We start from the raw sequence: 12,253 nt of genomic DNA, 5'->3' as shown, positions 1-12,253 counted from the left end.
TTTTTTGTCTTGCGATTTCTTCAGGAGCTCCTTTGCAATCCACACTTACCTCACATTCCAATGTTCCATTTCAACAGTCCTCTAAGCTTTCTATTCCTATCTGCAATATGATTACAGTAACAATAGTAAAAGTACTTTCCCCATTGAGTTATTATACATATATGCAATTTAGCTACATTGTGACATTGTTATAATAGTACTACAGAATTTTAATTGTTGCTGCTAGGGATAGGAATTTAGAGGACTTTAAATATCAAAAATAATGACAATAAGATTATAATGTAATATAACTTGTAAACTAACTACTAAGTTCAGTTACAGACACTAAAGTTAAAACACACTTCGGCTTTTCCTTTCTGTAATTGGTTTCATCGATTGACAATAGTTCCTGTGTTTTTACAACACTGGGTGGTGCTGCTTCTGTGATGTTTTATCCCCTTAGTATTTCCCACTTTGCGCATTATGAAACCAGACCCAAGGATCTTTATCCATGTTTCCCCTTGAGTAAGTTCATATGCCCATCCCTTTCAGTGTTCTGCATTTGTTTATTCTTGCTTCATTTACCTCCAGGCTTCTGCTAGAGGATTATAGTTGTCAGCAATGCAAAAGCACTCCACAGAAGTGCTAGAAAGGATTTTTTGCCTTTATGAATACTGGGCAGCCCTCATCTGTTTGCAGTCTTCTGAGTGTATGGTTTGCTATCCTAATTCCTACACCTCCCATGCCCTAGTATATTTATACATAGGCTTTAAACAGGCATCAAATTGTAGTGTGCTGTTGTGATATTTTACTCAGCAAGAAAATAAAACAACCAGTGAAACTAATCTTGAAAATAGAATCAGATTATTACCCTATCTGTAATAAGAAATTACAGGTATATTTGACTTTTACTCTTTGGATTCCAAAAGGGAATTGCTTTATTTCATATCAAATGACTTAGCAAAAAAAAATGTGTTTGGGAGTGTGTGTGTGTGTGTGTGTGTGTGTGCACTCAAATGTGTACATTTGTATATGAGAGAGATAGAATGTGTTTTAACCGCAGCAGCTTTGAGCCTACTTCATCTACCAGAAGAATGGTTGTTGATTTGACATAAATATTAATGAAAGAATATGACAAAAATCCTGAAGATACATTCTTTTATTTAAAATGGTAGCTATCACAACACATCAAACAATGACTGAAGACCAGAGAATTACATTGAAACTTTTTAAAAACATCTCTATATAGTCACGAAACATGAAACATGCTGCTAGGATACAAATAGAGTCAAATACCAAAGTCTCAATACATTATCAGCATAAAAGCAACCAAGGGGAGCGCAAGACACACAGGAGTTTCTTTGCTTCCAGCAGCAGCTGCTTACACTGGCTCACAGCAGCAGCATTTCCTTCTCAGGAGACCGCATCACTGGCAAGCTTGGACAACTCCATCGCTGAAGTTACAACTAATTTCTACTTCTGGGGAAGTCACCACAATAAGATTACAAGGCTTATTGGCACAATATGAAAAAATAAACACCTTTTTTGAGTTTTTCACTCATAACAACATTTATAAATAAATAATCATTCCTCATAGCGCACATTTTATTTTACTGTTCACTGCTCACTGACACAGATGAAGATGAATAGATTGTGCGTCGCAGGGTTTACTTGCGTCTTCTTTCATAGTTCTGCATAGCGCTTCTTTCATAAGCCACTGCAAACAAACAGGAAGTAAAAGCTATGTGTTAAGGAGACTCACTGAAGGAGTTAGTAAAGTTCAGTGCATAGACTAAAGCACTGCGATGACATAATGATGTTTCCTCCTGAAAGAAATACTTCGAAGATCTTTTTTCTTTTTTCTTTACTTTTTTTTTTTTTTTTGGAACATCCCCCAAGCCTGTCTGGTATTTTATATCTTGCTTAGAAGAGCTTTGGCCAGAGCATTCCTAGTTTCTTTGGGCAACTGCTATATATTTGGTATCCTAAAAGTACAACAGTGCATTTCTATGATCCAATATGATGTTCATTTTCAGCAACTTACTAAATCCCTGGCAGAGACTCATAATGATTAGAGAAGGGACTATGCCTGCCACAACCGCGCATTAGAGAGATACAAAAGAAATGCTGAAATTTTGTTCTAGGACAAAGGTCAATAAACTACAGGTTAAAGGTCAAAAGTGCCCTAGTGTTTGTCCTTATGAATACAGTTTTATTTGGAGATGTACACACTCAATTCATGCATGTGTTGCCTATGGCAATTTTGGTTTTAAAAATGACAAATTTGAGGAGTCACTATACACCAATATAGTTTAGGAGGCCTAAAATATTTAGGATCTAGTTCTTTTCGGACAAAGACTGCCTAAACTCTGTTCTATGGAAACCTAATGGTATGAGAGTGACTTCTCTCATGGACACCTTCTGTTGATAGAGTGATTTCCCTTGAGACTGACATTACCCTTGCTTTCTGTTGGACACGCCACTGAATTCACAAATAAACAGCAAAAATTGATTTAGTTCTTACAATCTGGAGGCCTGTAAAAATGTCAATTGCTACTTCCAAATGTGCTTAGCACCCGGCTCCTAAGTAATTTACATACTGTGACTCACTGTGCTAAAAAAAAAAAGCTAAGATGCATTATATTATGTCATATTAGATATAATTTCAAAGGATTCTATAACCACAAAATGTTAAGGATCAGAATACCCGTCTATGTGAGGGTATTTCATCATCTCGGCCAGCACTATAACCATATAACCTAGGCTGACATTATAACAAAATGGATGTGTTTGTGTAAAATGCCTTGCATGAAATGCCAAGCAGAGACGAAGCAGTAGAGGTGCAGCTCTATAGTGCTTCTGTAAGTAGTTTCCCAGGTGAGAAAGGTTGCCATGAAGGTGGAAGGCACCAGGGCTAACATGCATTCTGCTCTCCCTGCCTCCCTCTATGAGGAACATGAGGAGTAAGCCTTGCATCATCAGCTCTACATTAACTCAAGGTACAGCAGACTGCACCCCAGAGACTTTTGAAGGACACAAAAGTTAGCTTCTCATTCTCTTTTATTAGGAGGGGGATGGGTAGCATGAATTAGTCTCTGGTAGGCTTTTAGGGTACCAAAACTCTGCCGCAGGGAAGCGAGGTGGTATCTAATTAAAGCATACAAAGACTGCATGGCAGCTTCTGTAGGGCACAGTATTCTCCTGCAGGGAAGCCAGCTCTTAGCTGGCCCTTGGACTCTCTGGAAATGTCTTGAAGCTGGTGAGAGGGGCTCAGTTTACTAGACTGTCACAAGTGTATGTAGCCAAAAGACAGTAGGGATCAGGTGGCTGGGGATACAACTCTGCAATCATGCCCCAGTAAATATGTAAAATGGGGGCCTGCTTATATCCCTCCTATTTTTCCCACTTGTATTTTCTTAACTTTAGTTTTAATATTTTTTAATAGATTACATATTGAATTGTAATATCTTATATTTATCATATTTTACATATTATATAATATATTGAGATACAATATTAATATAAATATATATTTAATGTATTATGTTTAATATATTAACTTATATTTTGATATAAGCATAAAATGTTTGCTACCAATCCTGATTTATTACAGTGAGCCTACTTTTATTAATTATAATTATTACTTGAAGTATACTTAATCTGCTCTAAACTGCTATATTGTTCTTAAGTTATATGTGTTCTGAAAGGTGTAAAAATTCTAGAAATAGAAAATGGTGATTAATTCTAGAAAACTACAGCTATGTGAGGATTGACATATTTGGAGGCAAATATCACAGTGGCTTACATTTATATTTTATTTCTCAAGGTTGGAAGATAATATACATATACATAAAGTGAAACAATTACAAGTTTTCAACTGGTGCACATAAGTTCTTTAAGAATTAAACTTCTGAATCTCAAGATTACTAGTGAGAAAATATGAAAGTGTCTAAATTTGCCAAGTGAATTAATGATAAAGATACCAGAATGACCATTTAGGGGGTGAGTTCAGATAAATAAAAATTAAGCCAGCACATCTTATGAATTTTCTGGGAACTAAGTGTTATGAATAGATATGACAGCTGCTGATTAATTTCTAATCAGATGCTTATCATTTTAATCTGTTTTCTCTGGTAGTAAAGGACTATCAATGCTTAACAAAAAGCCAATTTTCATGAAAGCAGTAATGCGGTTATTTAACGTTGATATAATTGATTAAATGAGGTAAACAGTGAGGGGCTTTACAGATAGGCCTGTGGCGTTTATGTGGAAAGTTCAAGCAGGAAAAATGAGAAATTATGCAGCCTTAGGTCAAGGAAACTTCTCCTTTAGGTTTAACATGGGTTTGGGAAGTTGTGGCTCTTGTTAAATGTAGTTCTAAAGCTAGAATGAAAGAACAGTTCATGCTGTCCCTTTTTGAAGGCGTTAGAATGGACCCTACTGCACTCGGCCTCTGCACCACCCATGAAGACACTGAGATTTTGAGCTTCCACAATTTCAGAAAGAGACAATAATTTTAGAATCATTTTGCTTGTCATATTTTTCTAGTAAAAGATTGCCAAATGTAACGTCTTATAAAAATTCCACATTATTTCAGTTATAAGTGGAAAGCTCTCATCTCTCTCCAAGGGTCCAGGACATTTTACTGAGAATATCTATGAAAAAGAGTGTCAGGCTAGACCAAAGACTCGGGGTGTGTAATGACTAAATGGGGCAGATGCTGGAAGAGCTGGTACTTTGAGAGAAATATACTAATATTGTGGTGGTATTAGCTTAAGCAGCTATCAAACTAGTTTTGACTAAAGACAATACTATGAAAATTTGTCTACAGAAATGCTCATGTTAAGTCTATTGCTCCTTTTTTAGTATGTTGAATATTGTGCTTTCATAAAAATTACAGAAGTGGATTTGTATATTTTCAAACATGATTTTATACATACCAGAATTTAAAGCTCTTTTGCCCATTAGTCCAACAAAGGAATCTGTTTTATGCCCTGGAAAATACATTTAGGGGTATTTTAGTATGCATGTTTTTGAACAAATAAACTAATAACTAGTAAAAAGTAAACAAGCTTCTGAATATATGCCTGTGGAATAAATTAATGCATGTTTCTATGTCACATGCTGATGAGTCCACAAAGGTTTCATATAAGCCTTACAAACCATGCTAAAACCCACATTGTCAGTACTTTTCTCAGGTCTATATCCAGACATTAGCAGAATCTTTTATCTGTATTATGTTTTATCTATTATGAAGTCTAGAATATGGTTGCCACTGGAGCTAGCTTTGGATTTTTGGGGAGCTGGTTACACATTTCTGTGTGGGAAAAACATCCAAGCTTATTTCTTCATTACCAAATATGTTGCAATTCTCAACAAGGGAGCCTTAAGTCAGAATCCTAGAATATGAAATCTTCTAAGGGGTCATATTTAGTAGATTTAGACTTAAAAACACTCCATTTGTGAAAGCAATTTTTTAAACATTAATAGGATATATACATTTTTTTGCTATATAAAATTCCCTTACAATTTAAGCCCTTAGTAAATGTCAATACTTTTTTTCCCCCAAAATGAAGGTTGCACGAAAGGTTATTATCTCACTGTCACTGGGAGAATTTTCTTAAGTTTCCACTGTGTTGGTTTGACCAGGTTATTATCAGTATGGGGTGTACCCTGCCGGGGTGAGTCAAACTCATGGTGCCCAAAGAGGCAGGCATCACCATCACCATTAGCATCCCAAGGGACTTCCTGTTGCCTCTGGATCCAATTAACTAGGAAAGAGCTCTAAAGGCCCTCCAGTTCTGCAATCTGCACTCTTCTCTCCCAGGTTCCCATTCAATTATGGGGTCAAGGGGGAATAAGCCTGCATCTCCACCTGTTTTCACATTCTGAGTGAATTTTCGACTCAGATATCCACCCACTCTACTTCATCACTGGCTGAAGACCCCTTCCTTCCCATTATAAAATTTAGTTCATGAATATGAGTTAGAAGTGTATAAGTGTCCTTTCTTCTTCTTTTTTTTTGTACTGTTCATGGGGTGAGGTGTTGGAGATGAGTGTTTGTGATGAATTTTAACCCTAAAGTAGAAATGCTAAAACTAAAAAATTACAAGTGTTAATTCTTTTTTCTTTTCAAATGTAGTCTGCATTTTGGTACCGTAATCTGCCTACACTACAGAGTTTAGTCATAATGTTTATCTAGCAAATCACATTCTGCATGTAAGTCTTTTTTTCCCTATACATTGTCTTAATTAAAACTATTGGGCTCTATGTTGTGCTGCAAAAGGTAACACAGGAAGCAAAGTTCAACATCATTAACATTAACATTTGATAAACGTGAAATGATCGTGAACTTACTTTTGTGAGAGATCTGGCCATGTCCTAGAAGAAAAGAGCCAGTTAGCAGACACATGGGTTTCTTTCTAAAAGCTACTTTACCTTTTACAGAGAATGTAAGGAGTTGATTTTCAAAATATTTGACATTTGTTTATATGCCATCCTGAGGACTAAAGTAGATGGATGCTAACCAAATTACTAATAAAAATCAAATATGCGCATGGCTTAAAAGGCAGAACCTTGGGACTCTTGAGGTCTGTTAATAATAGTAAAGCTATATACTGACATCAAAGTCAGTCACTCATTTGAATGTGCAGGAGCTTAACACACACACACACACACACACACACACACACACACACACAATGTTAAGGCACCCACACGTGCGTGCACACACATTTTTTAATTAGGCATAATTGCAAGATCTTCTATTTCTACCATAAAATACTCTTTTACGTGTTTATTCATAATAGGAAAATAAAGATTTATAGGGATGTTTACCATAAAGAGCCTTTAACAGGGCCACTTGTTTTTCAATTGAGGAATCTGACAAGAGATGAATTGACATTAACTCTTCACAAGCTCCACTGACTGCGCCATCAACTCAAGGCAATGAAATACTTCTATCACTGTAGCAAGGGGTAGCCGAATCTAACCCAATCCAAGAAAACATCTTTCACCGGAACCTGGACCATTAGCATACTTGGAGACCCTTGTAACATGGACCTTTAGTCACAGGAGTGTTTAGCTAAGGTTAGTTTCCAATTTGGGTCACTTTGGTGCAGTGAAGCAAGGGAAATGGATTCCCCTCCCCCTCCCCCGCGAGCTAGAGCAAGTGTTGGTGAAGTTCAGATCGCAGATCAAAGACTTCTGGGAATCAAAAGCCTTTAGGCGAGTAAATCAATCCTCGAAGTACAAGAAACACTTGGGTTCTCCAGGAGGAGCAAACATGCAGACCAGGTAGCCTGATAGATCTAGTGACTATTGCTCATCTCACCAGCATCCCGTTTGCCCATTAATCCAAAGAACTGTTGAGGCTTGGGTCTTCGGGCGATTCTCTGCAGAAGATGCTCAAAGGGCTCCGGCATTGCCTCCTGGGGGACAAACCCGCGAGTAGACAACTTAAGTGAACCAGGACCACCTCCACGGTGTGACTGAGCTTCCCCAAGAGCCACAGACACTCCAGAGACCAGAAGCTGGTGGGCTGGCACGAGTCTGGGCCATACTAGAATCTATGCAGTCTCCCCAATTTGGCCCTGCCTGGGATTTCCTTCTCCCCAAAGTCTACCCCTGAGGCTCCTCCGCAGCAGCGCCACACCTTCCGCTCCTGTAAGCTTTCTTCTCTTAATTGCACCAGAAGGCTCACTCAAGGTCTTGCTATCACCTTTGTTTGCTCTCCGCGAGGCTGTGAGGTCCTCTCACCCATCCTAACTGTAAACAGTAGGGTGTATGCCGAAGGGTGCGGGTACTTTAAAAGCGACCTCGCACCACAGTACAACTTTCACCGATTCCCAAGGTGCGCTCCTTAAAGCCAGTAGCCAAGAGCAATGTACAGGGAAACTTGGAGCACTGAATACTGGAGTATTGGAGTTCGTTGGATCACTGAGACCCCGCAGCTCAGTAAGATCCCGCTTTTGCCCCCATTAACTGATTTACTTCTCTGCCCAGCATCTCCAAAGCTCTGGCAGCGCGGTTTTACTAAAGCCACCCCCACCATCTTCTCCCTGAGATCTCAAAAGTAGGGATTAAAACCTAAGGAGGTTTCCGGCCTCAGTGAGGACCCTGGAGAGAGAGAGAGAGAGAGAGAGAGAGAGAGAGAGAGAGAGAGAGAGAGAGAGAGAGAGAGAGAGAGAGAGAGAGAGAGAGAGATTGATTCTCTCCAGTTGACAACGTTGCCCTCCCTCTGGGAGGAAACTTAGTTTAGTTCTGGGCAATAAGCCTTGTGCCTTGTCCAGGACGTGACGCCCTTTACATTCTAGTGTGTCTCTCCAGCTTGGCTCAAGCTGGGCTAATCAGAGTGCTACCACAAGGGAAAGGCAACAGCTCCCACGCCCGGTTGGGTCTCACCTTGATCTGGTCATTGTCGGACCAGTCGGACCAATAATTTAGATCATCGTTGGCACCGATTTCCTCTGCAAACAGTTGGGTGGAAACGAGAAAAAGGACCGCCACAGCCACGAGGATTTTCATGTTGGATTTCTGGGGAGAGTAGGAGACAGAGGAAGGTGAGAAAGAGACATTATACATATGTAGGCGGTGGCCATCCAAGAGTTAGAGCAGCTGAATTTCAGTGCCACATTTCAGTGCCACAAGGAAGAAAGATCAGGTCGGGACCAAGATTAAAATAAAAAACAAAACCAAAAACCCACCAGGTCGAGCATTTCTTTCTCCAAAGCCTTTCAGAAGGGTTTACTGACTGTGCCAAAGTACCTCAAATCCTCCTATCCTTGAGTCTCAGCATCCCAGCCCCCTAGCCACTGACCCACACTCTCACGCCTGAAGGCTCTGCAGGTGGCAGACAAAGAGAGGCGTTGGTATTTGCACAGTTTCTCTCTGGTTCTGAGGATGGAGCGAGAGCCAAGCAAGGGCGGATGCCACCTCCGACCAAGGCAGGACGAGCCCTAGGCAACCTCAGCTGGCAGGCGAGAGTGGTACTCACTGCGGCCAGACCGCGGGGATGCTCCGCAGGTGCGCACTTGCTGGGCGCTCCTCGCTCTCCTTGGCTGCGGTGCGGTGCAGGAGTGGAGCAGGAGTGGAGTGCGCTCTAGTCCCTAGCTCCTGCTTCGCGGTATTTATCTCGGGCGTGACGAGCCTGGAGAGCCACGTGACACTCTCCCCACACGACTTTCTGCTCAATATTTAATTAGCCGCCCCCTCGCCTTTTGCTTGCGTGATGGAGAGTTTCCGAGAAGGTAACCCGTCGGAGTCCATAACATCTGGATCAAATTGGGCTCCAAATGACGCAATTTTAGGGAAGTCGAGGTCTCGCCATCCAATCCAGAGAGACTTGTTTTCTTCCGTCTGCAAATCTGACGCCCCCCTCCCCTCTTCTTCCGAACAAGGTTCAGTGACACCTGAGATTACTCATCAAAACTGAGCGAAGTGACTCATGCCTCGGACTTCGGGAACTTTTCTCTCGAGAAGAGTCAGGGAATCTTGCGCTTTGAGGACAGCCAAATAACTTCCGCAACAAAACCTTGTGAAATTACACTAAGTCACTAGCAAGCACTTCAGTGGGATCAGGCGAGCATGGGTTTTCCTTCCACTTCTACCTTTGTGTCTTAAAGGTTTGTGAGGTGTTACACCTATGGCTGGAACAGCCCTCCCTCCCTAAATCAGCCAGAATACCCTCTCATTTCCCTAGCTCTGCGAAACGGTTTCAGTCTTGTGTTTCAGAGGATGAAAGTAGATTTGCTTTACATTTAGGGGAAAGAGGAATTAAAGCCTGCTGTGGAATGTGGAACTTACCCATCAGCCATTTGGAAGTCATCTTTTGTTCCCCTGAAGCTTTTTCCCTGTCACTTGCAGAAGGCAGAAGGGGTTGGAAGAGGAAAATCTTGCCTCTGCCCCCATTAGTCTTGTTGGAGGACTCTAAAGGCTAGATGCTTACCTCTCTTACCAAGAGGCTCTGCAGAGCTCTCAGATACAGAAGTCTTTAGCAAACCACGGTTTTACAGATACCTTCTGTCCCAGCTATATAACACTTTCCCATTTTTTTGATGAAGTAAATGATGTCGCAATTATTTGATTTTACTTTTTTGACTAGGTCTCATTCTGTGGCTTCAAACTGGGTATCCTCCTGACTCAGCCTACTCAGTACTGGAACTACAGGTGTGTACCAGGGCACCCAGAGCGATGTTGTCTCTTATAGAGTTGTTTTCTTTTGGGAATCATCGTTTCCTACTATGTTTTTAGTATAATATGAAGAGGAAAGAAGTGTTTGCAAGCCAAACTTATGTTCGCCTCCATTGCTTATTGTTTTTAATCCTGAATGTGGACATTCAGAGAGATTTTATAATGTGAACATTTTATTTTTTTTCCAAAACTTTTAAAAGGAGAAATTGTGAACACAAATCTAGAGTCATTTGCCTAAAACAATTTGCAAATTTCATGCTTCCACTTACACAGAAAATATTTTCTCATGTACTATCTAATACATAATTCAGGAAATATGAAATAAATCCCTGATTTCTTCCCTTACCAGCTTTAAAAATTGCCAATTTAGCACCCCTTTTTTCTTTAAAGGCTAAGGCCTCACAGATTTAAGCATATTTGAAACATTTCAATGCAAGATAGATACTCATTACCCAGTGCTCAACTTATGCCATTCTTGGCTAGCAGAAGGTTCTTCCAAGGCTTTTGATATGCCTTTAATAGGAGTTGATAACTCCCTTGGTTTTGATCTGTTTCCTACCTGAGACTCTTCCTCTAAATAGCCTTCATGTTTACTGAGTTGTACATGGTAAGTAGAGACCATAATCTTGGCATACATTGTTGTCAAATTTCTTGCTTCAAGATTATTCCAATGTACAGAGCTGAAGGGAGAGGGGGGGTATGTGTCTGTGTATATGTATTCTATGTGTATGAGTATGTATAAGCATGTGTTAATATGCTGTGTTTGTACAGTGTATAAAATCATGAATATGTAGGCACTTTCTAAACAAATCAGAAATAGTCTTTATTTAACCTTGTTTATTTTACAACATTTTTAATACCAACATTCCCACTGGCCAGTCACAGCATTCACATGACTACTCACACAATTGCCAACATGATCAACAATGTTATATTGGAAATAGATAATAGCTTTTGTTTGCAATTTTTCAGACTTTAAGGGCATATCACTGTAGGTACGTTCAGTTAAGGTACCTCACTTAAAAATATTTTTAAAATGTCTGTAAATAGTTATGCTGCCAAACCTTATTTGCTCATTTTACTTTCAAATTTACAGTTGTATAATATTCATGGCTCTAAAATGAAGTCTTTAATCTCAAACATATATATACACATATATATGTATATACCTATATATATGTGTATATATATATATATATATATATATGTTAATCTTAACAATAACATATTTAAAGGACTGTAGCTTCAGGCCTTGTTTTTCCTTCTCTTCCCTCTGGTAAACATTTTTCTTTTGCTGGAGATTGAATGTGGTTTCCCTCTACTCCCACCCCATTTCATGGACTAGACACTTAGTCATCAATGTAGCTATGTTGATAGATGGTGAGACATCTAATGGAGATGTTTTAGTGTTGGTACAGCAGTCTTTAGGGGTTCAGGCTTTGGAAGTGGTTGGCATAGTTTTTGTGGGACTTCTACTTAATTCTTGGGAGAAGCTGTTTTACAAAGCAGCCAGGCTCTCACTCAGAGGTTTTTTTTTTTTTTTTGACACAATCACTTCCTCTTGAATGTGTCTGAATAGTCACAATGCTATCTGCTCTGAGATCTTAGCCAAAGGCCTAACACATTTCTCATTTTGCCTATGACACTTATTAAATACTTCTGAATTTTCTTAGTAATTTCATATACTTTCTGACTCATATTTTTGAACATATCAAGACTGAAGATATTTGTATTACTGACTACTGCATTTCCTAGAACATTAGGTCTTTAAATTATAAATCTTAATAAAATGCAAGTATTCCTCATGCATATTAAGTTCATGAATACAAGAGGGGTGGACAAAGTATTTACTGTATCATATCTTCATATTTACTAATGAATCATCTGTAGAAAATTATAAAGAGGGTCTGGACAGATAGCTCAGTGGTTAAAAGCACTTGTTGCTCTTGCTAAAGATGAGGGTTTAGTTTTCAGCACTCCTGTGGTAGCTAGCTGGCAATCATCTGTAATTCTTCTTCCAGAGTATCTTCTGCCCTCTTCTGTCCTTTTTGAGCACTGCATGCATATGGTCCACACACACACA

General features: G+C 39.5%; 1 protein-coding gene across 8 annotated transcripts in view; it reads right to left on the bottom strand.

The window, feature by feature from the left end:
• Positions 1–1,120: 1,120 nt before the first annotated feature.
• Positions 1,121–12,253, bottom strand: part of Tac1 (tachykinin precursor 1) — a 48,885-nt gene continuing 37,752 nt past the window's right edge. For 5 of the 8 annotated variants that reach the window (XM_031381138.1, XM_031381140.1, XM_031381139.1 and 2 more), the window contains 6 exons: positions 8,383–8,514; positions 7,313–7,409; positions 6,817–6,861; positions 6,337–6,360; positions 4,920–4,973; positions 1,121–1,696 (listed from right to left, as the gene is read on the bottom strand). In XM_031381138.1, coding sequence (XP_031236998.1) covers positions 1,647–1,696; positions 4,920–4,973; positions 6,337–6,360; positions 6,817–6,861; positions 7,313–7,409; positions 8,383–8,514 — 402 coding nt within the window. In that variant the 3' untranslated portion in view covers positions 1,121–1,646. Of the gene's footprint in view, positions 1,697–4,919; positions 4,974–6,336; positions 6,361–6,816; positions 6,862–7,312; positions 7,410–8,382; positions 8,515–8,974; positions 9,276–12,253 lie in introns of those variants that run through there. The other 3 variants (XM_031381145.1, XM_031381146.1, XM_031381142.1) reach the window with 3 other exon arrangements.

The sequence above is a fragment of the Mastomys coucha genome, unplaced genomic scaffold, assembly GCF_008632895.1.
Source record: "Mastomys coucha isolate ucsf_1 unplaced genomic scaffold, UCSF_Mcou_1 pScaffold20, whole genome shotgun sequence".
In the NCBI taxonomy this organism is placed as follows: Eukaryota; Metazoa; Chordata; class Mammalia; order Rodentia; family Muridae; genus Mastomys; species Mastomys coucha.
This window is presented reverse-complemented; position numbering and strand designations above follow the sequence as displayed.